Source organism: Equus asinus, chromosome 1 (assembly GCF_041296235.1).
Source record: "Equus asinus isolate D_3611 breed Donkey chromosome 1, EquAss-T2T_v2, whole genome shotgun sequence".
Lineage (NCBI taxonomy): Eukaryota > Metazoa > Chordata > Mammalia > Perissodactyla > Equidae > Equus > Equus asinus.
In genome coordinates, this window is record NC_091790.1 from 160,993,118 (window position 1) to 161,019,439 (window position 26,322).

At 46.6% G+C, this 26,322-nt stretch overlaps 1 protein-coding gene across 4 annotated transcripts in view; it reads left to right on the forward strand.

The window, feature by feature from the left end:
* The window catches only part of MINDY4 (MINDY lysine 48 deubiquitinase 4), a 129,832-nt gene that overhangs the window by 31,227 nt on the left and 72,283 nt on the right, over nucleotides 1–26,322 (forward strand). For all 4 annotated transcript variants that reach the window (XR_011503769.1, XM_014841063.3, XM_070511462.1 and 1 more), the window contains one exon: nucleotides 23,043–23,101. Coding sequence is in view for 3 of the 4 variants with exons in the window: in XM_014841063.3 (XP_014696549.1) it covers nucleotides 23,043–23,101 (59 nt within the window). In the remaining variant the exon portion in view is untranslated. The remainder of the gene's footprint in view (nucleotides 1–23,042; nucleotides 23,102–26,322) is intronic.

The window sequence follows — 26,322 nt, forward strand, 5'->3', positions numbered from 1 at the left end:
GCATCCAGGCAGGTCACCAGTGTCTTCCACATCAGTTCTCATGGCTTCTTTTACAGTCACCAGCTCCCAGTGTTAAAGTAAAAATAGACAAGCTGCAAAGCCTGCTCATGGACATCGCCTCTGGTGCGTAGCATGCTCTAACGGGGCAGGCCAAGCAGGGATCGTTTACAGGTGAGGATGCAGACCCCAGACGGGGAGACTGGAATGAAGCCCGATAGAGGCCCGCAGCCAGCCCCTCCCATCATGACACCCACAGCCCTCATTGCAAGAGCGCCCTGTTAACTCGTCACTGGCTTCCTGGCTGGGTAATATCCTGTGGTATCAATCAGATGGGAGGTGTCTCTTGAGCCCCCTCGGTGCCCAGATTAGGCTCTGGGGATGTGGAAGGATGAGACACCTCCCTGCCTCCGAAGCCCAGGACCTGCCTTGAGGCTGCAGGAAATTGGGTGCTAAATTGTGGCCCTCCCAGAGGAGTGAAAGATCGGGGAGCAGTTAGGGGGCGCTGTTGACAGGGCAGGAGGGCCCTGGGCTTGGAGAGACTTCATGCTGAACCAGTCACTTCGGGCGAGGAATGGCTGTGATTAACCTGCCTTGTTCGGCAGGGTCTCTACAGCATGGACACAGCCATGACTCCAAAGCATTGGTGTCCTTGCCTCTGTGTTAAAGCCAGTAAGTAGTCAATGCCAGGGATCCAGCAACTCTGACATTGGGGGTGTCTCTATCAGATCTTTGGGCTTTGCAGGAGAATGGGCAGCAGGTGGCAGCAGATCTTTATCAATCTTCAGGACCCCAGGGACCTTGATTGGCCTTGTGGGATTTCGCTCAGCAGACACTCGCCAGGCCCCTACCGTAGAGGATGCCCTCGGGGGAGAGAGATGAGTGAATCCCAATCCCTCCTGGGTCCCCAGCCCCTCCTGGGATCAGGAGCAGAGGCCAGCAGGCACACAGATGCCTGGCTGCGTTCTGAGAGGGAGTGAATAATGCCATCTGGGGCCTGGCGGGGTTTGGAGAGGATGTGGCGCTTGCGGTTTATTGACTGTTCCCCATATCCCAGCATCCCAAGCCTGACAGCGTCTGCACCACCTGGGACGAGTAATGGGGAGAATTTCCATTTTAATTTGTCTCTGCACATGATTTGGACTTTATGTCAGACTAGAGAGGTTCAAAATTAGCTGACTCGTGAAACAACACACAGTTGCTTTCCTGTGTGCCAGAAGCCCCGTGTGGACATGTGGCCTGCCTGGGGCTCCTGCGCCGGTCCAGCTTCACCTTCATAACTGCCTCCAGGGACCTCTCTTCTGTGGCGGGTGCAGCTGCCCTCCACACCCGCCGTCGGCGCCCTGTGCTCAGCTGGTTCTCTTCCCGCTTCTTACCCACATTTACCCTACATGTACGCTGCCAGTCCATGGCGGAACGCCAGTTCTCGCTCCTGCTGAATGCTGGCCTCTTCCTAGCTTGTGCAGGAGATTAAACATGAGAAATGGCTCCAGTGCACATTACAGGCCACGTGGAGACCTCCAGGAATGAGTCGATACCCCTGCCCTGTGTGGTAATTATAGCTGCTGGATACCTTTAGTGCCAGGGTTTCCGAGTCTTTGATCCAACGCATCTCCCAGGGGAAAGAGACTTCCCATGACTCAGATTTCCTTTGAGATCAAGAAAGTATGGCTAAAGAGGTGAGATAGTGTCCACACCTCTCCCTGAAAGGGTGAATGATCTCATTTTGTCCATCTCTGGACATCAGATTTCCAGCTCTGAGATCCTCCTTCTGACCACACCTGGGTCTTGCCAGCTCTGCCCTAGGCCCAAGTCCATGGCATGCAGGCTGGGAAGATGTCCCATGCAGGGGAAGCAGCTGCTGCTAGACGGAATGAGGCTGTTAAGGCTCAGGGATAATTTTTTGGAGAAGAGTGTCAGGGAGCGGGGGAGGTGTATGGAGAGTCTTCTTTCCTGGGTGGTTCTTTTTTTCCTCAATCCAAGATGCATTTATCTGCTGATCTGCCAGCTAGCTTCCTGCAGATCCTGGCTACCAGAACCCCATAGAGAGGCCCATGTAGAGGTCAACGACAGGGACAGGCTAAGAGTGAAGCAAGTGAGGCATCTAGGATGCAAAATTTAAGGAGGCACTCACTCTCAAGGTGGTTCAAGTGTATCGTAGGTGCCCGTATGAACCTGAGAGCGAGTGCCTCCTTAAATTTTGCACCCTGCGCACCTTGCACGTCTCACCCTAATCCTGGCCTGGTCTCTAGAGTCTGGTGCTTCTCTTCTGCTCCTCAGTATAATGGATAACCCTCAATATAGTGAGGACTTATCTTTAGTTCCATGAAAACTCCTTGAGGGCTGGAGTGGGCCTTCTTTCTTTCTAGCTATATTCCTGGACCTGGCAGTAAATATTGAGCAAATGAGAGACTGTACTTAATAAGGAGAATGGAAGGGAAAATTACGCTGATCTGTTTAGGATAGTGTCATGAAGCTTAAAGTGATAATCTTTAACAGAATTGGAACAATCCAAACTTTACCTTCAACTTCACTTGTTGGCATTCATTCATTCACTCCTTCATTATTAGTATATTTATTTAACCAACTAATCATCCAAGCGACCAGCCATCCATCCAATCCACCAACCCACCAACCCATCACAACTGTGCTGTCCTGTTTTTAAGTCATCTTGACTGTTGCTTGCTTTAGGAAGTCTTTCCCCATCTCTTCCCTGCTCCCGTGTCTGGACATGGTCCCCTTCTCATTCCTCTCACAGCACATGTCACAATAGAGAGAGCTGACGGGCTGCCTTGTTTCTCCTGCTGGCCTGTCGGCTGCCTGAGTATGAGGGCGCATTGTCTGTGACCCTACCTCCTTCAGTTCTGCTCAGAATTGTTCCACACTTATTGGATGGAGCTGGCGCTGGATTATTGGCTTTGCCTTGGGGGAGGGGGAAGTGAAGTGTGAGGTCTTCCCTTCACTCAAGGAGCACACAGAGGAGTGGGATTAGTGATTTAGCAAATAGGAGACGTCACCTAAAAATAGGAGGCAGCATTGAATGGTGGCCATTGAGGTGCTGTAGGATCTTAGAGGAGGGGGCTGTTCCTGGGCTGGGCCTTGAAGGCTGAGCAAGGTTGGAATAGCCCTCTTGGGGGCCAGCTAAGGGCCTCACTGCTGTGCCTGGACATACTCTTCTCTCTTCCGTCATCTTCCTCCGGGCCTAAGATGTTTTAGGAAAAAGTTTGCTGGTGTCCCTGGGGTCTCATTCCTAAAGACTAAAGTAGCTGTCTTACTCTTCCTCAGCCCTTTTTTTCTGGGGCCTGCATTGGGTTCTGCTGCATTTGCAGACATTTTTGGATGATGTGCACTTAGGGTGGCTCGTGGAGAAACAGCCTAAGCTTCCCTAAGGATTAGGGAGGGGCAGTGACTTAGGGAGTGGATGGGTCTCCTTGTTCCCACTCTGAGTAAAACTCTGATGGGCTGGCTACCTTGGCTACCTTAGGGGCGGGGGTAGAGAGAGCTGAAATCTTTCTCCTGCCGAATCCCATCCCATCCTGCTGGAGTGGGCCTTCCCTCGTGGTTCCCCAGCTGGTTTTCCCAAATGGCGGCCGTAGGATGAACTGCTGCTCTGACTCACGCGGGCTAGTGCCCCCACCTTGGAAAGATGGCCTTTGATGCTGAGTTCTGTCAGGGGCATTTTGGGCAGAGTTCTTCAAATCACAAAGATGACCTGCCAGGGCGGTTTCCTGTATAGCTGGATTCCGTGTGTGTGCCTCATTCCAGAAAATTCTATTTTGTTTTCTCTGCTCATTCCACAAGAAGTTACTAAAGCCATGGGATTCCTTCCATTTCCTGTTGAGGCCGGTTTCACGGCCATGGGTCCCTGAGAAGCGGAGCCTTTTCCCAATAAACAGTTTTTGATCTCAATCGAAATACATGTTATTTAGTTTTATTCAGTTCAACAAAACATTTATGGAGTTCCTCTTGCTCGTTCAAATAGTGCTGGGGAGAGAGATGCTGAAGATGAGGGTCCTGCCCAAAGAAACTGAGACATCCATACACATAACTGTTCTGCAGGATTAAAAAAACAAAAAAACACAAGAGTGATGAGGGGACAAGAGCAGAGCGCCATGGAGCTGGAGTCTGGATTCTTTCAGGGATAGTTAAGCTGCTGGTGTTTACTGAGTCCTCCCTGCAAGACGGGTCCGTTGCAAGAGCTTTAGATGTGTTACCTCATTTGATCCTAACAGCAACACCAGGAGGGTTATGGGCTCCATTTCACAGGTGGGGAAACTGAAGCACAGAACGACCAACCAGCCTGAGTTCATGCGAGCAGTCTGGCTCGAGGGTCCTCAGCCTTAACCACTGTCCTCTGGCCCCTGTCTGGGGAAGAAGGGCTCTTGGGGAGCTGACATTGGCAAGGATGTAGAGGGCCAGTCTGGTAATTCGGGGAGTGGAAGCATCCCCACCAATGTGAGCATAGGCAAAGAGGAGGTCAAGCTGGTGTATCTGGAATGCAGAGCGTGTGCGGAGACGAGGGGCTGGGGAGACTGGAGGACTGGACTGTGCCTTGAGAGATGGGCTAGAGCGCAAGAGAGACATGTAGAAAGGTCTCTCACATTTTTGGTGATGCAGTTGTTATTTTTTAACGAGTTGGAACTGTGCTTCAGGAAGATTGGTCCAGGGTTGCTGCAGGACTGACCAGGATGACCTGACTGTACCAGAGGGATGAGGAACAGGGGCTCTGAGAGGAGGACCCAGGACTGGGTGTGCAGGGAGGTTGTGGGCCTGGAGGACCAGGAGGCTGGGAATGTGATAGCAGAGGTAGGGGACCTGCAGCGGGAGGCACTGGCTGCATCAGGACATGGATGAGGAGTCTGTTCCTAGACACGTCCGCTAGAGCTTTTGATTGCACGGTGAGGCGTGGGGTAGACATGCAGATCCTGGGAAATGTTGGGGGAGAGGTTGGGAGAGAGGCATTTGGGAGGTGCTGGCATGGGCCCAAAAGGTGAAGTCCTCAGAGGGGTGGACATTGCCAAGGGCGCATGATAAAGGCACCCAGGTCAGAATCCTGTAGTGGGAGAGCCACATGTTTGGTGGGAAAGAAAAGGAGTGGTCAGAGCAGAAGAAGGACTGGGGTGGGGGAGAGGTGAGGTAAGAGAGGGTCTCTAGGAAGCAGGAGGTTGGCAGCTTTGACTCTTGTGGGGTTGAGGAAGGTCGCTAAGTCTGGTGACAGGAGTGGCTTTGGAGAGAGCGCATTCAGTAGGGTTCTGGTAGCAGGAGGTCAACTGTACTGGGTTGAGGAATGGTGGTGGGGCGAGGACATACACAGAGGACGGAGCTTTGTAGAAAGTTAGAGATGAAGGGAAGCATGGGGACAGGATGGCAGCTCACGAGGGTAGAGCGTTAGGGAACAGGGTCCTTTTCCCAGGACAGAAGAGCTGTGAGCGTGTTTGTAAACTGGGGGCTGGGCGTGGCAGCTGAGAGGAGAGACTGATCATTCGCAGAAACTGAGGAGGCAGGAAGTGTGTGCTGGGTGGGGTCGGGAGCAGGCAGCGCTGACAGCAGCCAGATTCAGTTTCTGCCGCAGTCGAAGATGACAATGGATGTCCATAATGATGGCCCCGGGCATTACAAGTTTCTAAAGTACCTTTTAAATCCCCAGTGAAAGAGCCACTTCTGTTTGGCAGAGTTTTTGAGTTATTTGAAATTTATTCCAATTAAGCAAAGCTTTGTGAAGTTATTGAGGACTGCTATTAGGGAAACACTGCATTTTATTGTATTCAGAGACTTTGAAACGCGGCTGTCGATCTTTAACATGTTTAGTAACTCTCAGCCTGGGGAGGTTGAAAGGGCCTGAGATTTAGGATTGAACAGATCTGCCCCTTATAAACAGGGTGACCTGGGGCACAGTGTTTTTTTTTTTTTTAAATCTCTTTGCAGCTTAATTTCTTCATCTAAAAAATGGGATGATATAGCCACCTTTTATGGCATTGTTATGAAGAATAAGTGAAATAATGTATATGAAATATTTGGCCCACAATGGTTACTTTAATAAATACTTTCTTTTCTACCATTTGGTTAGATGAACACCCCATTTCTTAAAAGAGTGGATGTATTCCTGAATAAATGGAAATTTTGTGAGAAAGTGATGGGAAGTAAGGTTAGAGCCAGATCGTGAAGGTTATGATGGTCAAAGAGAAATGTTCACATCCATTGTGTGGACTGTGGCTGAGGGAAGTGAAGATCAGAGCATGGCCTGGGTGCCTGGGATTCAGGGCGAGTCTGTACCAAGGGGCCAGGCACATAGTAGGCCCTCCGGGGAGCATTTGTGGATTGAATTGCCTTCCATAGGCATTTCTTCCCCTTTGCACTGAAGCCAAGGTGAGGCTGGTCCATTTTAAAGCTCTGGAGGTTGACATAGATGTACGCCCTGCTTTTCTCTTCCAGAGTTCTCTGGGGTCCAGGCCTGGGCAGTGGGCTGGCACCATGAGCTGCCCTTGCCTGGGCCCACGTGGCTGTGGTCCTCCACCTCACAGCTTCTGCCCTGGCCCAGGGCTTCATGAGCTTCTGTGAAGGAGTAAAGAGAAATGGGAAGTCCATGAGAGGCAGATGGTGTTCCTATAATTGATGATGTTGCTTCCTTTGGTCCCAGGGTCACTTTGTTCAGCCTTTCACCCTTCAGATAAGATTTCTTTTGAATGAGACAAAAAGACAATCAAGCAAACTAAAAAAGTCACTGATAGAAACCAAGAACAAGTACTCTGGCACCCTCTGAGACTGGAGGCTCTTTTGCACGGCTTAGAGCCAACTCCCTTATTTCACATTCACCACCTTATGGAGCAGTGACATATTGAGTATTCACGTTCCAGAAGCTACTGTGTAGAGGGCCGATGAACTTATAAGGGCATTTGACAAGTGTCTAGGAACCGATGCCAGGAACTGCCAAGAAAATCCATCCACACAGACTTCTACAGCCCAGAGTCCCTCCCGCCCCAGCCCCTGTCAGCTTCCTCAAGTCACTTTCTAGCCTAGATGCAGGCGAGCAGGCATCCTTAAGTCCACTACACTCCTAGGAGTGTATTAAGAGGAGAAAAGAGAAGTTGAAAGTATCCATTTTAGATAAAAACCGAAAGTGGATCTGGCCCATTTAATATTTAATAAAGACATTATGACTGATTTATTATCCTTCTTTTTAAAGAAAATAACTCCAGAAGAGTGCACTTACCAGATGCAAGGATCTGGGAGAGCTTAAAGGAGAATGTTGGTTTTGAAGAGTGTTGTCATACAAATAAACCCCGCATGGGTTTTGCAGGAGCTGTCCTTGTTCTCAGGAGATCCAAGCTGAAGCTTTTATGGATGATGGTTTGTGGTAGCTGCAACTTGCTTTCAGATGGATCAGCAGAAAAAAAAAAAAAAATGTGTGTATTTGTGGGTATATCTGTGTTTGGAGAGAAAAAGAGAGAAAGAGAGAGGGAAGGCAAATATGGCAAAATGTTAACAATTTGTCCCTATAAATGAAGGGTGTACATACTGATGTTCATTGTATTATTCTTTCAATCTTCCTGTAAGTTCAACATTTTTCAAAATAGAAAGGGAAAATACACATGGAACAAAAAGGAAAAGCGAATAGTCAATAGAATCCATCTTTTGTCTTTCAGTAAAGATCGTAAAGAAGTGTAACAAGGTCATAGCGTGTCACGAAATGCTGGAATCTGGGTGAGGTGGCAGTATAAAACACAAGCACCAAGGAAATACCCAGCACAGCTCGGGGTGGAGTGTGGTAGCCCCATCCTTGTTATGGATGGGCCTCCTCAAGCCCTTTAACCTCCAAGGAATGGGTGGCTGTTACAGAAACTATAGCTTACACATGTTTTCCAGATGCACAGAAAGCTGCCTCTTCCAGGGGTATCCTGGTGGCCACTGCAAAGCAGATTCCTATCCTCCCTCACCAGATCCATCCTCCTACACCAGCGCTGCTGAGACTGGAATCCACACCCCCACAGCCTGGCGGTCGAGGCTGGCTGCGTCGTCCCTCTCTTGCCCTCTCTCGACTCTCTGGATGTTGTCTCGAAACCCCCAATCTTTTTTTTTTTGGTGGGAATCTCTTCTTTTTTTTTTTTTTTTTTTTATTGAGTTATTGATAGGTTACAATCTTGTGAAATTTCAATTGTACATTAATGTTTGTCAGTCATGTTGTAGGTGCACCACTTCACCCTTTGTGCCCACCCCCCACCCCACCTTTCCCCTGGTATCCACTAAACTGTTCTTGGTCCATAGTTTTAAATTCCTCATATGAGTGGAGTCATACACAGATTATCTTTCTCTTGCTGGCTTATTTCACTTAACATAATTCTCTCAAGGTCCATCCATGTTATTGCAAATGGAATGATTTTGTTCTGTTTTGCAGCTGAGTAGTGTTCCATTGTATATATGTACCACATCTTCTTTATCCATTCGTCTGTTGCTGGGCACTTAGGTTGCTTCCACGTCTTGGCTGTTGTAAACAGTGCTGCAATAAACATTGGGGTGCACAGGACTTTTGGGATTGCTGACTTCAGGCTCTTTGGATAAATACCCAGTAGTGGGATGGCTGGATCGTATGGTAGTTATATTTTTAGTTTTTTGAGGAATCTCCATACTGTTTCCATAGTGGCTGCACCAGTTTGCATTCCCACCAGCAGTGTATGAGGGTTCCTTTTTCTCCGCAACCTCTCCAACATTTGTTGCTATTAGTTTTAGATATTTTTGTCATTCTAGCGGGTGTAAGGTGATATCTTAGTGTAGTTTTGATTTGCATTTCCCTGATGATCAGCGATGATGAGCATCTTTTCATGTGTCTATTGGCCATCAGTATATCTTCTTTGGAGAAATGTCTGTTCATGTCTCCAGCCCATTTTTTGATTGGGTTGTTTGATGTTTTGTGATTGAGTTGTGAGAGTTCTTTATATATTACGGATATTAAGCCTTTGTCAGATATATGACTTGCAAATATTTTTTCCCAGTTAGTGGGTTGTTGTTTTGTTTCAATCCTGTTTTCATTTGCCTTGAAGAAGCTCTTTAATCTGATGAAGTCCCATTTGTTTATTCTTTCTATTGTTTCCCTTCTCTGAGAAGGCATGGTGTCCGAAAAGATCCTTTTAATACTGATGTCAAAGAGTGTACTGCCTACGTTTTCTTTCAGAAGCCTTATGGTTTCTGTTCTCAGCCACATCCCAGCTCCCCACTGAATACCCCCACCTGCCAGGCCCCTCATCCATGAGCCATCTGTGCTGAATAGCTGGGAACCCTCATTAGGGGCAGAAGTGGTACCTCTGGAGGAGTGGGGAGGGAGGGGTCCCCCACTCTGGTTGGTACCCAAGGACCCTCACACCCCATTTCAAGTCTTTAATCCATTTTGAGTTTATTTTGGTGAATGGTGAAAAAGAATGGTCAATTTTCATTCTTTTACATGTGGCTTTCCAGTTTTCCCAGCACCATTTGTTGAAAAGACTCGAAACCCCCAATCTTTTGAGTACACCCACATCATGAGGCTCAACGTGACATTTCCAACAGGAGACTGCCTGACATGGGTCCAGCTGCTTCACATGGTTCTTATATTTGTTCTGGAAAAAGCTCCAGATGCTTTTGGTCAAAGCTCTTCCTGTTGGCCACTTTGCTGGGTCTGTTTCTTGCCCACACAATCCAGAAGGGGCTGCAGTCTATAGGCCCTTGCATGTCTGCCCCGCTGGGGACAGGTGACTGTGGCAGAAGGGCGCAGCCTGGAGAAGTGAGCACTCCAGGGCTCCGGAAGGCCTGTGCTCTCCGTCTCGTGCCTGGGTGTTTGGATTCAGATCCCTAGAAACCAGGGAAGACAGAGCCTTGCCAAAGGGCTTCATTCCGCTTCTGCAGAAGTTTCACTATTAAGGAGAAAAGAGATTGTGCTGCTTTGATTTTTTTTTTCCCTCTCTTACAAACTCACATGAAATATTTTTACCTCTTAAGGATCTGGGAGGGAATACTTGCCCTGGGCTACAATTCTAATTTCCCACTTCCTGACTTCTTTGTGAGGTGGGCCCTCTGCTCTCCTGCTTTGGGGCTCATGGAAAGTTCCAGCATAGATTCCCCATCTTTGAGCAGCTGTTCTCAGCCACATCCCAGCTCCCCACTGAATACCCCCACCTGCCAGGCCCCTCATCCATGAGCCATCTGTGCTGAATAGCTGGGAACCCTCATTAGGGGCAGAAGTGGTACCTCTGGAGGAGTGGGGAGGGAGGGGTCCCCCACTCTGGTTGGTACCCAAGGACCCTCACACCCCATTTCAAGTGAAAATGGCTCCCAGGAGAGGCACGGGGAGGCCGCCTATCTGGCACAGGGACACATCTAATTTTAGCCAGGGTGTGCTTGTCCTGAGTTGGGGCTGGCTCACCCATGGAAATTCCACAGCTCTGTGTTTTTTTGTGTGTGAGTGGTATAATGCTCAAAGTTTGCAAAGCTAACCTGGGCTTAAAGCAACATGTTTCTTTCTCTTTTTAATAAGAAATGTCCAGGAAACAATCATTCCTCTCTGCTTTTGGAGTTGGTCAGAATTTCCTAGAGATTCCTTTTTTGTGATGGGGCAATGTGGGATAGAAGAAAGAGGAGCTCCAGGAGCCAGTCTTTGCCGGGCCTTTCTCTGTAGGGACTTGGGCAAGACAGTGCCAGGGTCTCTGGGTCAGAGGAGACGTTGGGTCATCCCCCTGGTACAGTGGGTCACTGGCAACTCATGGGTCAGCAAAATAAAAACGAAATCAAAAACCAAAACCCCGGGGGGACCAACTCCAGGTTCAGATCCAGACTTTGTGGGCCTGAAACTTACACAGTTTGGGCGGCCCCTTTAAGACAAAGAATATAAAAGTTTCTCATTTTTTCAAATTTTACAAAAATAGAAGACCATGCCAACACATTGCTAGGTCCTCTTGGAAGGGGCCTGTGCCAGCGAGGGTCCCTGAGGCTTAAGCCCCGTTAACTTCATGGCAAATCAGACCCTATTCAGGTTGTTGTTATTATTATTATTTTCCTGGCTAAGTGAGAACATTAAAATAATTTCATAAAATTTAAATATAGATACAATCTTGAAATAAAAGTCCAACCTTAGGGAACAAATTAAGCCTTGTGAAAGATTCACTTTATGTTGCTCTTTTTCCTCATTTCACCATGGACCTGTATGTCACGTACTGGTTTTGTGTTGGACAATTTCCAGTTTTCTAAGCCTCAGTGTCCTCATTTGTGAAAATAGGGCTAAGAAGTCCCATGCCGCCTCCCACGCAGGCCTTTTGTGAGAGTGAAATTAAAAAGCATGCTTTTGCAAGTGCTTGGTAAAGTAGAAAAAGGGACCGTTTGCCCAGGGACACTTGGGGAAAGACAGGAGCTCCAGAACTAAGTAGTATTCAAGGTAAGCCTCCTCACCTTTTCTGAAAGTGAGTGAATCCAAATTTCTTTATTTTCAAGTCGGTAATGAAGTTAACCTCGGACCCTGACAATGTGGTTTCAGACTTGCTGCTCGTGGCTCTTTTGTTAGTGCTTACGCAGGGGAATGTTGTGTGAGTTCAAAATGGAAATATTTCATCCCAGCAGTTGTTTCAAGCTGCCCTTTGGCATATTTAACCAAACAGAACCTAAGTGGATTTAATGTTTAATGGGACTCGGAGAGAGCTGGCCTCTGCCATTGGGGCAGGTCCTTCCCTGGATCTCTGGGCCTTTATTAGGACAGTAAAGGGCAGCAATGGTGCCAAACAGCAGCTTCTCCTAGCAGCTAAGTAAACATCTCCTCACAGCTTTCCAGTCCTCTATGGAAACCGGTGACAACTCTGATGTAATGTCTTTGTGTAGGCCTTCCCTTTTATAACTCCAAGGGTGACTGTAGACTCCTCGAGACGGGGCCAAGTCAATCCTTTCCATCCCGGGCTCTCACACCAGCCTTGGGGAGGGCAGGGCCAGGGGGATTCTTTGTCTTGGGTAGATTCATCCCACTGGATCCTCATTCTAATGCCAGGAGCCCTAATCAGCGCAGCCTTAGTGATGCCCCCTGCTGGGTTTGCAGTCTGGGGCTCATACCGGGGAGCCCTCATGGGTTAGGCCGGGTACCATGTCACGTCTCTAGCTCTGACCCTAGTCATTGGTCTCATCCAGCATCTCGGGATGGTTGGGCTTGGCTGAGCCATGCAGCCGCTTGCCAGTGGACAGAGGGGAGGAGGCAAGACCAAGAGGAAGGAAGATCATGGGCTAGCAACATTGTGCTTGGTGAACTGCACAGCTCAGGTGAGTGAAGGGTTACTCAGTGGATTGACCATGTGCCAGAGAGGTGCTCCCTAGAGACCGCTTTCCCTTCAATAGGATATTTTTCTTTCTGGGGAGTAACATCATCTCTACCCAGCTTTTTACTGCCTGTTGAGCAGCACCTCCCTCTTGGCATCAGTCACCTTGTGGAGCTGAGCTCAGCCACACCCGGGAAACTGCAGCCTGTGACAAGAGCAGGAGATGGGACTTCAGAGAGCCTCAAAGCCCTGCTAGCTTGTGCCCCTTAAGGGAAGAGCAACCAGCCTGTCCTAAGGCATCTTGGGTCTTAAGAAAACGCAATTGGTGCCTCCAACGTCCAGCATGGGATAGATGGAAATGAACCAAGATGAGAGTCTGGAGCCTAAAATTCTATTTCTGGCTTTGCCTATGACCCAGGGGACCTTGGCAGAAACTCTGCGCCCTTCCCCTTCCCCTGACAGGGCTACTTAATTAGACTAGATGGTCTGGATTGGCTTTCCCAGCCTCTCCAGATGGACGAGCTGTATCTGGGTGAACTCTGAGTACTCCTCAGCTTCCAGAGGGAGCATCCATTAAACACCAGCTGTATGGCAAGGCTTTGTGCCAAATTGGGAGATTGGGAGAGTAATATAAGGGAAGGTTGCATCTGGTACGGTTTTGTTTTGCGAATTGTATGTCCTTGAAGGAACTCTCCTAGTCTGATGTCTTGGTGACCAGAGTAAATTTCTTCCCTGTTCCTGGAATGTGCCTGATCCAGCCTGACTCAAGGAAGGAGAAACGTTGGACTGACTTTCAGATCTTGCTCTGGCTCCTCACACTTCTCGTCAAGGGTGTGTGCCAGAGCCCTTGGGGAGGCACGCATACGGAAAGATAGTTAAGCTGAGAAATTATCACCCCCAAAGAACAATGGTTCAGGAGGTTGGAGTACAACGTGTGTTCTCTCCACCCAGACAGGCAGAGCCGATGGCTTTTCCAGGAGGATGCAGGGCTATCAGTGCCTCCCCCTGCCCCCGCCAAATCTGTCCTCACCGGGCGATCCCTATCTTTGTCCAATCTTCGTCATTGTGGACCCGGATGAGAGAGAATTGGGTATGCAGCCCAATTCCCAATTAAGGTTTTTTACTAGTGTCAGGAAGATAATCTATTTGGGTTGAATTGTTAAGGCAGATTGCTTTCCAAACAGAGTGCTTTCTCACAGGAAATGTCAGACCGGGCAATTCTAGTCAGCTTTTCCACATCCTTAAGAGAAAAGAAAAGAGAGAGGAACAAAAAAAGATTCCTTTTATGTGCTGAAGGTCAGCAGTCCAAGAACTGGCAACTGCAGAGTGTTAAAACTGAGATCTGTTAAAGTCACTACACGTCGCAGTGGTTGGTGCACATGATGACTTCTTGATAACTCAGCCTTAATGAGACCTCTTGTTCTTTATGGATTAATTTTAAAAATGCTTGCCAATCTGGCGGCCCAGGGTGGAGAAGTGCTTCCTGAGATGGGACCCGAATCCCAACAGGCTGAGCACCTGGGAGGTGAAGATACCTGAGGAGTTCCCTTTCTCTGTCAGAGCTCAGTTTCCTCATCTGTAAAACCAGAGCTTATGCCGAGTGACCCCTGAGCATCTTCCAAGTCTGACCCACTGCAAGTCTGTACCTTGTCTTTATGTGGGGAGCTTGGCCTGAGCCTCTGTAGGAAGCCACAGAGAAATGGAGGGTAGGAAAGTGAAAGCAAACAGTCTTTTCTTCTATGGAGGACTTCGATTTTTTAAAAATGTCTTTTTAAGTCAGCTTGCCCTCAGGGATCCGCCTCACTGAGGCTTCCTCCCGAAGATCAGTCCTTAACAAGAGCCTTTAAACACAAGTGCTGTTCAGAGTTACTGCTGGGAAGGCAGGAACCGAACACAACACAGCCACCCCTCAGAGGGCACCTCTAAGTGCTTGCTTCATGCACACACACACCGAGAAGTGCCTGCGGGTGGGGATGGTGTGGGTCTGAAGAGCTGAAGCCCAGAATCGCTGGATGTCATGATCCTTGCAGCCTCCTAAAGATGAATCTGGCCAAAGAGAAGTTTTATTAGTTTGTTGTCAGGTGATGCCAATCTTTTCTGGCACAGGCTGGTCCTGTGGCTTCTCTCTCCAGTTCCTATGTGTCCACTGACAACTGAACAACACTCTGCTTCGTTACTCTCTCTTCTCGTTTATTCCAAAAGGATGTTCTGTTTGAAGCAGAATAGTAATGAGTGCTGAACCTGCATCAGGAAACCTGGACTCTGGCCCCGGGGTTGTCAATTTCACCTGTCTTGTTCCAGTGCTCTAGTGTAATTCTAGGATAAATATGAATCTGGTGTGTTACTATACAATTTGTAGTATAAATTTGAATCTTGTGGGATACTGGACATCCTCGTCTGGCTACTGCCTCCAGTAGGGATGCTTTTCATGCTTCAGTGTTAGGATGTTCTGTGGGGTTCAAAAAAAAAAAAAAATATATATATATATCAAGTAAAGCAAAACCCTTTCCGTCTCTTGAGCTTGCTAAGTTTTTATTTTTGAGTATATATGAGTTTATTTTTATTAAATGATTTTTCTACATCTATTGAGATTATTTTGCATTTCTTCGCTCTGTTGGTGTGAATTATATTATTAGATTCTTCAGTATTAAAATATTCTTGCGTCCTTGCTTAGCCACAGTTTTCTTCAAACTCATGGCTGATGCAGTTTTCTATTATCTTATTTCACATTTTTGCACTTATATTTACAAGTGTTAGGTTTTTGGAATCAAGGTTATGCTAGCCTCGTTAATCATCCTCTCAGCTAACCTGTAATGGTTACTGTGTGTTGGGTACTATTCTCAGTACTTGATATATTAACTCGATTAATTCTCACCATGATCTTTTGAGGTAGGACTGTTATTAACTCCACTTAATAGAGGTTCATGATGGCTCAATTTTCCTATTGAATTGTTCCTTTTGTTTTTCCATAACAAGTAGGTTTATCACTAATAATACTTTTTATTCCAAAGTCTGTTTTTATCTGATAGTATTTAGTACATTAGCTTTTAAATGGTTGGCAAACAAGTAACATATTTTTTTCCTATGCTTTACTGTTCACCTTTTGTGTTATATATCTTGTGAAACAGCATATAGCTAATTTAAAAAATCAATTTGAGTGCCTCTGTCTTTTACTGGTAACTTTAATTTGTTCACCTTTATTGTAATTACTGATATACTTGAATTCATTCATCCTGCTATATTTTTTGAATTCATTCATGCTGTTATATTTTATGCTTTCAGTTTGCCACACTTTTATTTGTTCTTCCTTTTCTTTTCTTTTGTTTTCTTTTTTGCTGAGGAAGATTTGCCCTGAGCTAACATCTGTGCCAGTCATCCACTATTTTGTATGGGGATCGCTGCCACAGCATGGCTGCTGGTGAGTGGTGTAGGTTTGCACCTGGGAACAAACTCTGGCCCCACCGAAGTGGATTGTGCCAAACTTAACCACTAGGCCATGGGGCTGCCCCCTCTTCCTTTCTTTTTTTCAATTAACAATTTTAAAGTGAACAATTCAGTGGCATTTATTACATTCACGATGTTGTGTAACCGCCACCTCAAGTTCTAAAACATTTTCTTCTCTTCAGAGTAAAATATCTTCCTGTTAAGCAGTTTCTCCCCATTCCTCCCAGCCCCTCGCCCCTGGCAATCACCAACCTATGATAGTTCACGTAAATAGAATCATGTAATGTGTGATTTGTTGTCTCTGGCTTTTTCACTCAGCGTAGTGTTTTCCAGGTTCACCCATGTTGTAGCACGTATCAGTACTTCATTCCTTTTTACAGTATAAAAATAATCCATCGTATGAATAGATAACGTTTTGTTTATCCGCTCCTCCATTGGTGGACATTTGGGTGGCTGCCACATTTTGGCTATTGGGAATAGAGCTGACTTGGACATGTGTCCCTGTTTTCAGTTCTTTTGGATATAGACCTAGGAGTGGAGTTGCAGCGTCGTTTGGTAATTCTATGTTTAGATTTCTGAGGAACTGCCAAACTGTTTTCCGCAGTGGCGCTTTCTTAGGAATTAACTGATATGTATATTTTTCCTTCTTCTGCTTTCTGATTTGGAAGTTAGCCATGATGTTTTTACTGTTTCAGTGGTTACTCTTAAATTTTTGATCATAATTGACTTAAAGTTTAAGTTTCATCAATCTCTCTACCCCCTCAAAAAATGCGAGGAATTTAGATTTTTAGAAAGCTTTCACTGTGATCATTTCCCCTTCCCATGTTCTCTGTTTGTTATTGTCTAGGATTACCCCTTTGTTTTTAGCTACTCCCAGATTAGTTGCTATTGTTAATATTTTTATTGTCGGCTCTCGTTTAGGTTTATCTAAATGTTTACGGATTTCTTTTCCCACCGTTGCTCTCATCCTCCTCTTTCCTTCTGGGTTCAGTTTCCTGCTTCCTGGAGGAAGTCTTTTAGTAGTTCATTCAGTGAAGGGCTTCGATGGTAAACTTTTTTAGTGTTTGTCTGAAAATGTCTTCATTTTGTCCTTACCTTTAATATTTTGAATGTTAAAGATGTCTTTTGTTAAAGTAATTGTTGTTTATAGCTCATCTACCTTTTCTCTAAGATTTTTCTCCTTGTCTTTGGCATGCTGGTAGTTTCCATATGACATATCCAGATCTGCATTTATTCTCGCATGTACCGTGTGAGGCTTAGTATGTTTCTGCTAGGATTCACGTCTGGTAAGTTCTTAGCAATTATCTTTCACTAATTTCCTTTCTCACATTCTCTTTATTCTTTCCTTCTGGAACTCCTTTTAGATATATATCAAACTTAAATTTTTTCTCTTCTATGTCTCTTATTTGCTCTTTCATATATTTTGTCTCTCTTCTGATTAAGTTGCATTCTGGGTAATGGCATCTGATAACTTCTAGTCATTTATCTCTTCACTGTATTTGGTCACCTGTTTAAGCTTACTGGAAGTTTTTTCCCCAACTTTAAAAATGTTCTAACCTGTAGAAAAGTTGAACAGTACAGTGAACACCTATATAACCTTCACCTACATTCAGCAATTCTAAGATTTTATTGCCCTTGTTTTTTTTCTCTCTCTTTCTTTCTCTTCTCTTCTCCCCTCCCCATATATATTATATACATTTGTAACACGCACATTTTTGACAATCCATTTGAAAGTGAATTCAGATATCGTGGCATTTCACCCCTAAATATTTCAGCTTGCATGTCCTAAGGACAAGAACATTCTCCTAGATAACCACAGTACCATTATCACACCTGAGACATTTCACACTGATTCCATAGCATCAGCTAACATAAAGCCCATGACTGACTTCCTCCAAAATCTTTCTTTTAGGCTTTGGTCTTTTCAATCCAGCATCCAGTCAAAGTTCAGTCATATTTTGTTGCCATGTCTCTAGTTTCTTTTAATCTCAAACTATTTCCCCTCCATTTTTAGTTATTATGATGAGTGCCATCTGGTTGTCTCACACAGTGACCACATTCTAAATATGTCTGTTTCGTTACTAGATTTATGCTGAACATTTTCTGGCAAGAACAATGCATGCGTGTTGTTATGTCCTTCCCATTAGGCCACATCAGGAGCACAGAATGTCAGTTTATTTTCGGTGATGCTCAGTTGTATCCCTCTCTTAAGGTGGTTTCTGGCAATCTCTCCATCATTCTAAAGATAACTTTCCCTTTTGCAATTAATATAGAATCTGTAACTTTCAGATTATATGAGTATCCTGTGCATCAAAAACATTTCAACCAGTGGTCTTAGCGTCTGTTGATGATCTTTTACCATAGCAGGAGTTTATAAAATGGTAATTTTCTAGTTTTTATCATTTTATCATGTTTTTTACATTTATTGGTTGATGGTGTTCTATAGAGAAGAACTTCCTATGATCCACGCCTGCCCTTTCCCTCCCTCCATTCCTCATTCTTCCAGTTGCTGACTCATGGATTTTTAAAAAATAGATTTACTATGTTATTATCTATCACCATCATTACGTGCCCATAAGTTTTTTATTTCTATGACTGTATTTACTTTTCAAAGCTGCCCATTCTTTTCTCAAGTGTCTCTTTCCTTATGATTTCCATTCCTTTTAAAACTTTCTCCACTCTAATTACAGACTCTTTTAGATTGTTGTTCTCTTATCTCAAGTTCTTGGGAGTCCTATTTGTTGTGTCAGCTGGCTTTCATTTATGGTACATCATTTTCTCATATATTTAATAGTTTTTTGTTCTGAGCATATTTTCCAGTGGGGCTTTAGAAAAATCTCTCTCTCCCCCAGGGAATCTGGTGTGACCTGCTTTGTTGAACTGCCCCTCCAGAGAATTTTACTTCGCTTCTGATAGGTGTGCTGGGGTAGCACTGGCTTGGGAAAATTTTATGTTAACTCCTTATCTTCTGGATTCTTGTGCTATATGAGTAGGACTCCATTCATGCTGGATTCTGAGTTTTCATCAAATAGAATGTATAGTAAGTGATAAATATCTTTCTTCTCACGGGACACTTTTCTTTTTTCTTTTTTTTTTTTTTTGAGGAAGATTAGCCCTGACCTAACATCCACTGCCAATTCTCCTCTTTTTGCTGAGGAAGATTGGCCCTGAGCTAACATCCGTGCCCATCTTCCCCTATTTTATATGTGGGATGCCTGCCACAGCACAGCTTGATAAGCAGTGTATAGGTCCGTGCCCTGGATCTGAACTGGTGATCCCTGGGCTGCCAAAGCAGAGCATGCAAACTTAACTGCTACGCCACTTGGCCAGCCCGTCATGGAATGCCTTTCTTTTGTAATCCATAACTAATTTAGCCAGGTTTCTAGTACCAAACATACAGGAAGGAGCATCTCCTTGTCTCTGTCTTTATGTTCAGACCTAGTGGGATATTCTGAGTGCTGGGATGCAGAAGCCGTAGAGAATCTTCGAGAATAGTGTGACCTGGGTACTTCAGTCCTCTCATAGCCCCGGCACCTGCTCATGTCCCTCGGTAAGTAGGCATGCTCAGGCTTCCCCCAAGGTGCAGGTGAGACATCTGATGCCCACAGAGGGTAAGTGACTTGCCCACAGTCATGCAGAATGTGGGGAGCAGGGGCAAGAACTCAAGTCTCTGAGTGGCTCCTTGCACCAGCCAAAATTCAGTCCAGGGGTTGAGTCCTGGTGCCATGTCCCCCCCAACACCCGCAGTGCCCTGTCCCTTGCGTCTCCCGTGGGGGCAGGAAAAAGAGCTTGGGTGGCAAGTGGAGGCCTCAGACATAGCAAGCAAGCTGAGTGTCTACAGCCTGGCTCCCATGGATTTATTAGGTGCACACTTTGACACACGTCTCTGGGTTATCTGCACAATCGCATTTTGAAAAAATGTTTTGAATCCCTGATTTATCTTTTTTTGACATTGTTTTTCATAATAGTTTTCATTCAAAGGCAAGAACATGCTTTTAAACTGACCTTTTAAACTCTGTAATGCTTTGTGCCACAAAGGGACACATGAAAGGAACAATGAGCACATTCCCTAAGTGTGAGCGTGATTGAAGTCTCCTCTGGTGATGAGATCTGTGGGAAATGGGCACAAAGCATCGGAGCTGGGCTCCTGCAGCTGATGGATGGCGCTCTGGTGGAAGTCCCATGACCCAGGAGAGGCCCCGCTGTACCCTACGCAGCAGGAACATCATTCCTGCTCTCACCATGGCTCGTGGCCACCCATGTGCCTTCGGGAGCCCAGGGGGGTCACTTGGGAGGTCTGGACTCTGTCCCATGGTCCCCAGGAAGCCATGGAGGTTCCTGGGCAGTGGAAAGAAGCATAAAATGGAAGAAGGAGCAAGATAGAGCATTTGGAGCCAGCAGCCTGGGTTTGAGAGCTGGCTCTGGCGCTTCTAAGTTGTGTGACCTTGTGTGAGTTACCTAGCTTCTGTGAGGGTCACTCCAGTACTTGGCACGTGTTTACAGAGCACTGACTAGGTGCTGGGCACGCGGGATACAGAGGCAACCAAGAGAATCTTGCCATCCTTTGTTCCTCCTTGGTTATGTCTCTCCCCATGTGTATTAGTTTCCTGCAGCTGCTGTAACAAATTACCGCAACTTAATGGCTTAAAACAACGTGGATTTGTTACCTCACTGTTCTGGAGGACCAAAGTGTGAAATCAGTTCCACGGGGCTGAAGTCAAGTTGTTGGCAGGGCTAGTTCTTTCAGAAGGTGCCTGGGGAGAATCTGTTTCTTTGCTTTTTCAGCTTCTAGGAGCCACCCACATTCCATGACTTGTGGCTCCTTCCTCCATCTTCAAGGCGCATCACTTCAACCTCTGCTTCTGTCATCACATCACCTCTCTTCTTCTGTGTCAGACGTCCTTCTGCTTCTCTGTTATAAAGATGCTTAGAATTACATTGGTTTCACCTGGATAATCCAGGATACTCTCTTCCATCTCAAGATCCGTAACTTAGTCCCAATTGCAAAGTCCTTTTTGCTGTTTAAGGTACCATTCACAGATTCCAAGGCATGGGTATCTTTAGGGTCATTATTCAGCCTCTGATGCCATATCATATTGTGACTTATGTCTGTCCGTTTTTCCTGGCTGAGGTTCCCTCAGGGAACCAGGCCTACCAGGTAACTGTCATGTGTTTGCTGGATGAGTGAATGGAGAAGTGAATGAATGCATGCTTTGGAGTTGAGAAGGAGGTGACGTCTCACCAGGGCTTTATAGGGTTAGTATGAGTTTGCCAAAGGATGTTCTAGCTGATTGAATAGCTTAGGAGAAAGGTATAGAGGCATAGCTGGAGAAGTTCAGCATGGAGGAATGCAGGGGGAGCGTGAGGGTACAGAGGGAGGTCAGGCTGGGGCGGTAGGTGGCCAGGTCATAGATAGCTCATAGGGCACCCTAATGGGACTGGATTTTATTTTATAAGGAAGTATTATATGTGATGGTTGCAGCCATTATCTTTGGAGTCATTGCCTAGGTTAAGATTCCTGTGCTGCCACTTACTTGCTGTGTAACTCTGGGAAAGTTACTGGACCTCTCTGACGCTCAGTGCAATAACTACTTCATAAGGCTGTTCTAAGAAGCAGATGGCTCTTGATACTTGCAAAGCACGCAGCACAGTGCCTGGAACAGTCAAAGGAGTCAGAAAGGCTTTGCTGTTCTTATTTCTGTCATCATTACAAATATGATTATTGCTGTTGATGATGATGATGATGGTGGGGAACCTTTGAAGAATTTCAGCCAGGCCATGGCATGGTCAGATTTGCCGTTTACAAAGATGCCTTTGACAACTGTGTGAAGATGTGGGGGCTGGTATGGGGGGGGGGCATCACACTGGGGGTCAGGAAACCAGTTAGGAGGCTGTTGCAATGATCTGGGTAAGAGACAAAGAGGCAGAGAGCAGAGATGGGTACAAGAGAGATGTGTTGCCTCCGGGATGTTCCAGAGATGTTTTTGCTGCTGCTGTGCCCTGCTTGAAATGGTTCAACGCGGATTTTAGAGGCCATCTAGTACCCATGTCTCGGTCCTCATTTTTCAGACAGGGACTCAGAGGCACAGCCAGAGGAAGGCACCTTGCATTAGTTTCTGGATGAAATAGTGACAGAAGGGATAGATAGAGGTAGGACCCAGGTCCTCAGCCGTTAGTGGCAGAGCTGGTGGGGATGGCAGAGGCATGGCTGGCAGAGGGTTCTTATGAAAGCACAGTCCCTCATTGCTGGGGCCAGGGAGGGGTGGCTCTGACACAGTCTCTGCATCGCCTCCCTCTTTTACACCCTTCTGCTGCTCCCCTATGCCTTAGCTCCTCTTTGCAGTTCCTTCTTTCACCATTCCCCCGAGAACACTTGCAGAATCCTGGTAGCGTAGGGGTATAGGAATTTTACAGTTTCAAATGGAAGAAATGGGCTTGACTGAGTGCGGGAGGACAAGGGGAGGATTAGGGCTGCCTGGGAGGGGCGGGGAAGCAGCTCCACGTTCCAGCGCGCAAGAAAGAAGCCTGGGATCCAGAGCCGTACGTGCGTGCTCGTGGCTTTGGTACTGTGTGTCCTCCGCGGTCTTCCACTCACGCCCCTTCATACATCTTCAGGAGGAAGCCAATTCAATAGAAGGGACCACAGCAAGATTACGATTGTTACTTCAATCCTATCTTACCCTGCAAGGATCTTGGAGGAAAATATATTTCAATGCCACGTTCAAAAGAGCTGTCATTTTTTAATATAGTAAATGGGTTTTCAGAGAGTGATGTAATATTGTTATTTTTAATACAGCCTTTTAAAAAAATGATTTTACTTTAGTTCACATATATGCATGCTGGAGGAAACAAAAAGAACCTAAAGAGGGCTAAAATACAGGTAGATCATTTTAAGAAAGTTCTGCATACACATACCTGAATTTACAAATCAGAATCATGGGGCAATTTTTTCAGGTAATAGAAGGATACAGGACAGGTTCTTTGGTGCATTTCAGAGGTTTCTTATAAATAGCTACTGATAGCTTTGTAAGAAGGCGAACAAAAACAATATACAGAGAGATGAGATGAAAAAATCTGTGCAGTGATTGCAAGGACTTGATTTGTTTGTGTGTGTCTTAAGAACACAGACTTGAAAGGCACCTTGGAGGCCATTTGGTCCCATCTGGTATGGAACCTCTTGGTGGCTCAGAGAGGGAGTGGGGCAAGGCCCACACAGAGTGGCAGGGCCAGGGCTGGAGGGAACCCGTCTCCTGAACCCCTAGCCGGTACTCTTACCATTCTTCTCTGCTGTTTGTACTTCTCTGTCATGCTCCTCTGGTACATTGACGTTCTCTTTTTTTCTAGGAAAAATCAGCTGCCAGTGTCCAACAAGGCCGATGATGAGTTGGGAGTCCTGCAGCTCGGTAGGTGCAGCTGGTGCCTCTGTGCTGTGCCCATCAGGGTGCAGGCGGCTTCATTTGCTCTGTCTGGGAGGTCCTGGGTCCATGGTGGGGCTCTCTGCTGGCTGGGGTAGGGGCTTCTTTCTTCCCACCTGACCTCAGGAAGGAGAGGCTGGCCGGGAGACTAGAGCAGGCTTCTCTCTTTTGGGTTGATGTCTTCTTCCACCGACTGTCTTTCTCTCCTGGAGAAATCCTTGTAAGAAGTCTGGGTGTTTCTGGATCCACACTGGGTGGCCAGAGGAGACTTTTCTGCTGCATTTGGAGGTTCTTTTAGGGTCATTTAGAGCCTACTAAGGTCTCCAGAAGACAGTTCTCAGTCAAAACAGTGGTACAGCTCTGCCTGGGGAAATCCATCCTTTTAAAAATATTTATCAACATATTATTGAGGTGTAAAATACAAGCTGTGAAGTGCATCAGTGCACAGAACTTTAGCGTGCCTCGGTGTGTCTTCACATATGTTTACATCTGTGTGACTTCTCTCCGGGATCAAGGTGGAGAACGTGTCCACCTACCCACTCTGTAGTGTTGAAGGAATCTTTCTTTATCTCTTTTTCTATAATTCTCTACTCTCCAAAGACTGAGTGTTGCAGGGCTTGTCAAAAGCAGCAGGAGAACAGAGGATGACGAACCAACGAGCAGACATGAAAGTGCCGTTGACATTTGCTCTTCTTCTGGAAGCCGGCAGTTTACCTGTTGCACCACTTTGAGATCTAAGAGTTATTCGCATGCTTTTCCTCTCCTTTTAAGTGCTCCCTTTCAAAGCGAAGGAAGCAAGCAGTTCGCCCTTTAGAAGCTTCTCGTGTGAGGCGTGCAGTCTGACAGTTTGCTTAGATGAAGTAGAAAGCGCAGGGGCAGGCCCTTGAATGATGGAGGCAGGATTGTTTATTCTGCTTAGCTCCCTTCAGAGGTAACAGTTCCTCGAGTCTGAATCATCAGACGTGGCCGGTGGGGATCGTTTGGCCTGCCTGGGAGGGGTCAGGATTCTGCACGTGGCCACGCAGGATGCAGTGCGGAGCCAGGAGACGCTGGCATCTGAAGCCGCTCCGTAAAGTGCTGCACTTGAAGATTTTGCAGTGAAAGCCACTCCTGTCTGAACACGAGGCAAATCAGTTTCCATCCTTCAGAACCCAGCAGGCTTCGACTGGAAGGAAGTTCCCTCAGAACCCAGCTGTTTGAAGTGTGTGTGTGTCTGTGGCTGTGTGTTTTCCAGAGGGAGGCAAACCCCTCTTTGCTAGTGGCTCAGCTAACGACTTAGAAAAGGAGAAGGAGATGAAAGAGAAGAGATCATGGAACCCAGTCACCAAGAGTACGGGAAAGAGAAGTTTTGGTGTGGGGGGCAGAAACAAGGAGTAAAATTTGGTTGGAGGAATGACATTCCCTTCCCCACCTCTATTCCTTTTCATTTGGTTCAGTTCAGCAAATTTTGTCAGCAGTTACCTGCCAGGGCATATGCAGGACTATTGAAAGCAGATCAAGGTGAATAAAAAGTGGGCTTGCCTTCTTTGAGGGCAGGGTTGGGTGGGACAAAGGAGAAGAGGTGTCCTCTGGTAGCAACACATAGAGCAGATGATCAGCAGTTCCTCACTGCTTCAAGGGGCGTGTAAGCCAAGTTCTGTGGTGGGTTCTGGAAGTTCCCATGGTGAGGTGGTATTTAGACTGGGCTTTGAAGGATGGGCAAGGTCTTGCCCAGTAGAGATGTGAGAGGAACCACATGGTCAAAGGTTTGGAGTGTGAGAGAGAGATTGGTTTGAGGCGACTGGCCTGTAGGGGAAGGTGTGGGGTCAGGGGGAGACGGGGCTGGGCAGGAAGCTGTGGCCGGGCAAGGATGGTCTTGAGTGCTAAGGGTTTGAGTGTAGGTCATTAGCCAGTAAGGAGCACTTGAAGATTCTCTGCTGTGAGCCATGTGTCCGGGGCTCTCTGCGTGTGTGTGGAGGATGGATTTTAGGAATAAGAGCCTGGACATTGGGAGACTGGTGAGGGGGCTCTTGGAATAGTCCAGAAAAGAGGCGATTGGACTCCTGTTCTATCTGGGGAAATCCTATGAGCATTTCAAGACCCTGCTCAAATATTTACCTCTTACGAGGAGTTTCTCTGACCGTTTAAGGCAGAATTATTTGCCTCTTCCACTCGGCTCTTAAAACCTTTGGACTTGTCTCTATTTTAGCACTTGTGTTATGTTATTTCTTCAGGGCTCTGTCCCCTCTTCTAGGCAGTGAGATCCTTGAAGACAGGAGTGGTGGTGTTTTAATCATTTCTGGACCTCCTCTGTCCCACATAACCCATAGCACATCATGAGTGGTCAATAAACTGCTTGATGAACAAATAGAGAATAATGGCATATTATTGTAACAGTGGAGAGGGAAAGGGCGGGGGCAAGGGCTGAGACTTTCTGGAGGCTGGAGCAATGTGGTGTGTGGGAGAGGGTTGAGGTTTCAGCCTTGGTCTCTGGTGGAGGGCTGGGGAGATGGAGTCTGTTATCAGAACCGAATCCTGGAGGGGCACCTTTCTGAGATTCCTGAGTCTGGGGCATTCGGGCGCTTCCCGGAGAAGATATCTTATACTCAGTAGGTAATACTGAGCAGGCATCTGGAAAAAGAAGTATATGGGCCTCTATTATGTATTCTAATATATGTTATGTCTGAAAACATATATATAGTTTTTCCAAAGGGTAAATAAAATGGTATGGGAAACAAAATTCCTTGCTTCTTTTCAACCAGACATTTATACCAGGGCCTTAAAAATAGCGTTCTCAAACCACTGGCATTTGCAGAAGGTTTTGTCTGCTGGGCCAACATGTCATTCTGAGTGCTTTGTTTTTCCCTTGCATGGTGGTCCCGCCACATCTGGGCCCGAGGCCTGCTATGTGGTCCTGAACCAACTCCCTGCACAGCGGCCAACTTCCTCCTGGCGGAAGCCCAGGGAGGCTGCGTCCCCCTGGGACTCCACTGGGTCCCTTCCCCTGGCCCCCAGCCTCCATCCTCAGGCTTGCTTCATGGGGCCCCAGCAGAGCATGGTTCAGCCCCGCTCCCTCCTGGACAAACTCATACTAAACAGAAGCCACCAAATAGGCGTAAATCCTGCCCCTTCTGTGCCTCCAGGAAACAGTCTGGCCTGAGGCATTGAAAGGAGCCCTGGTGGGATCACTCAGGTTACTCTCCCCCTCGGTTTTGGGCCTCAGTTACCTA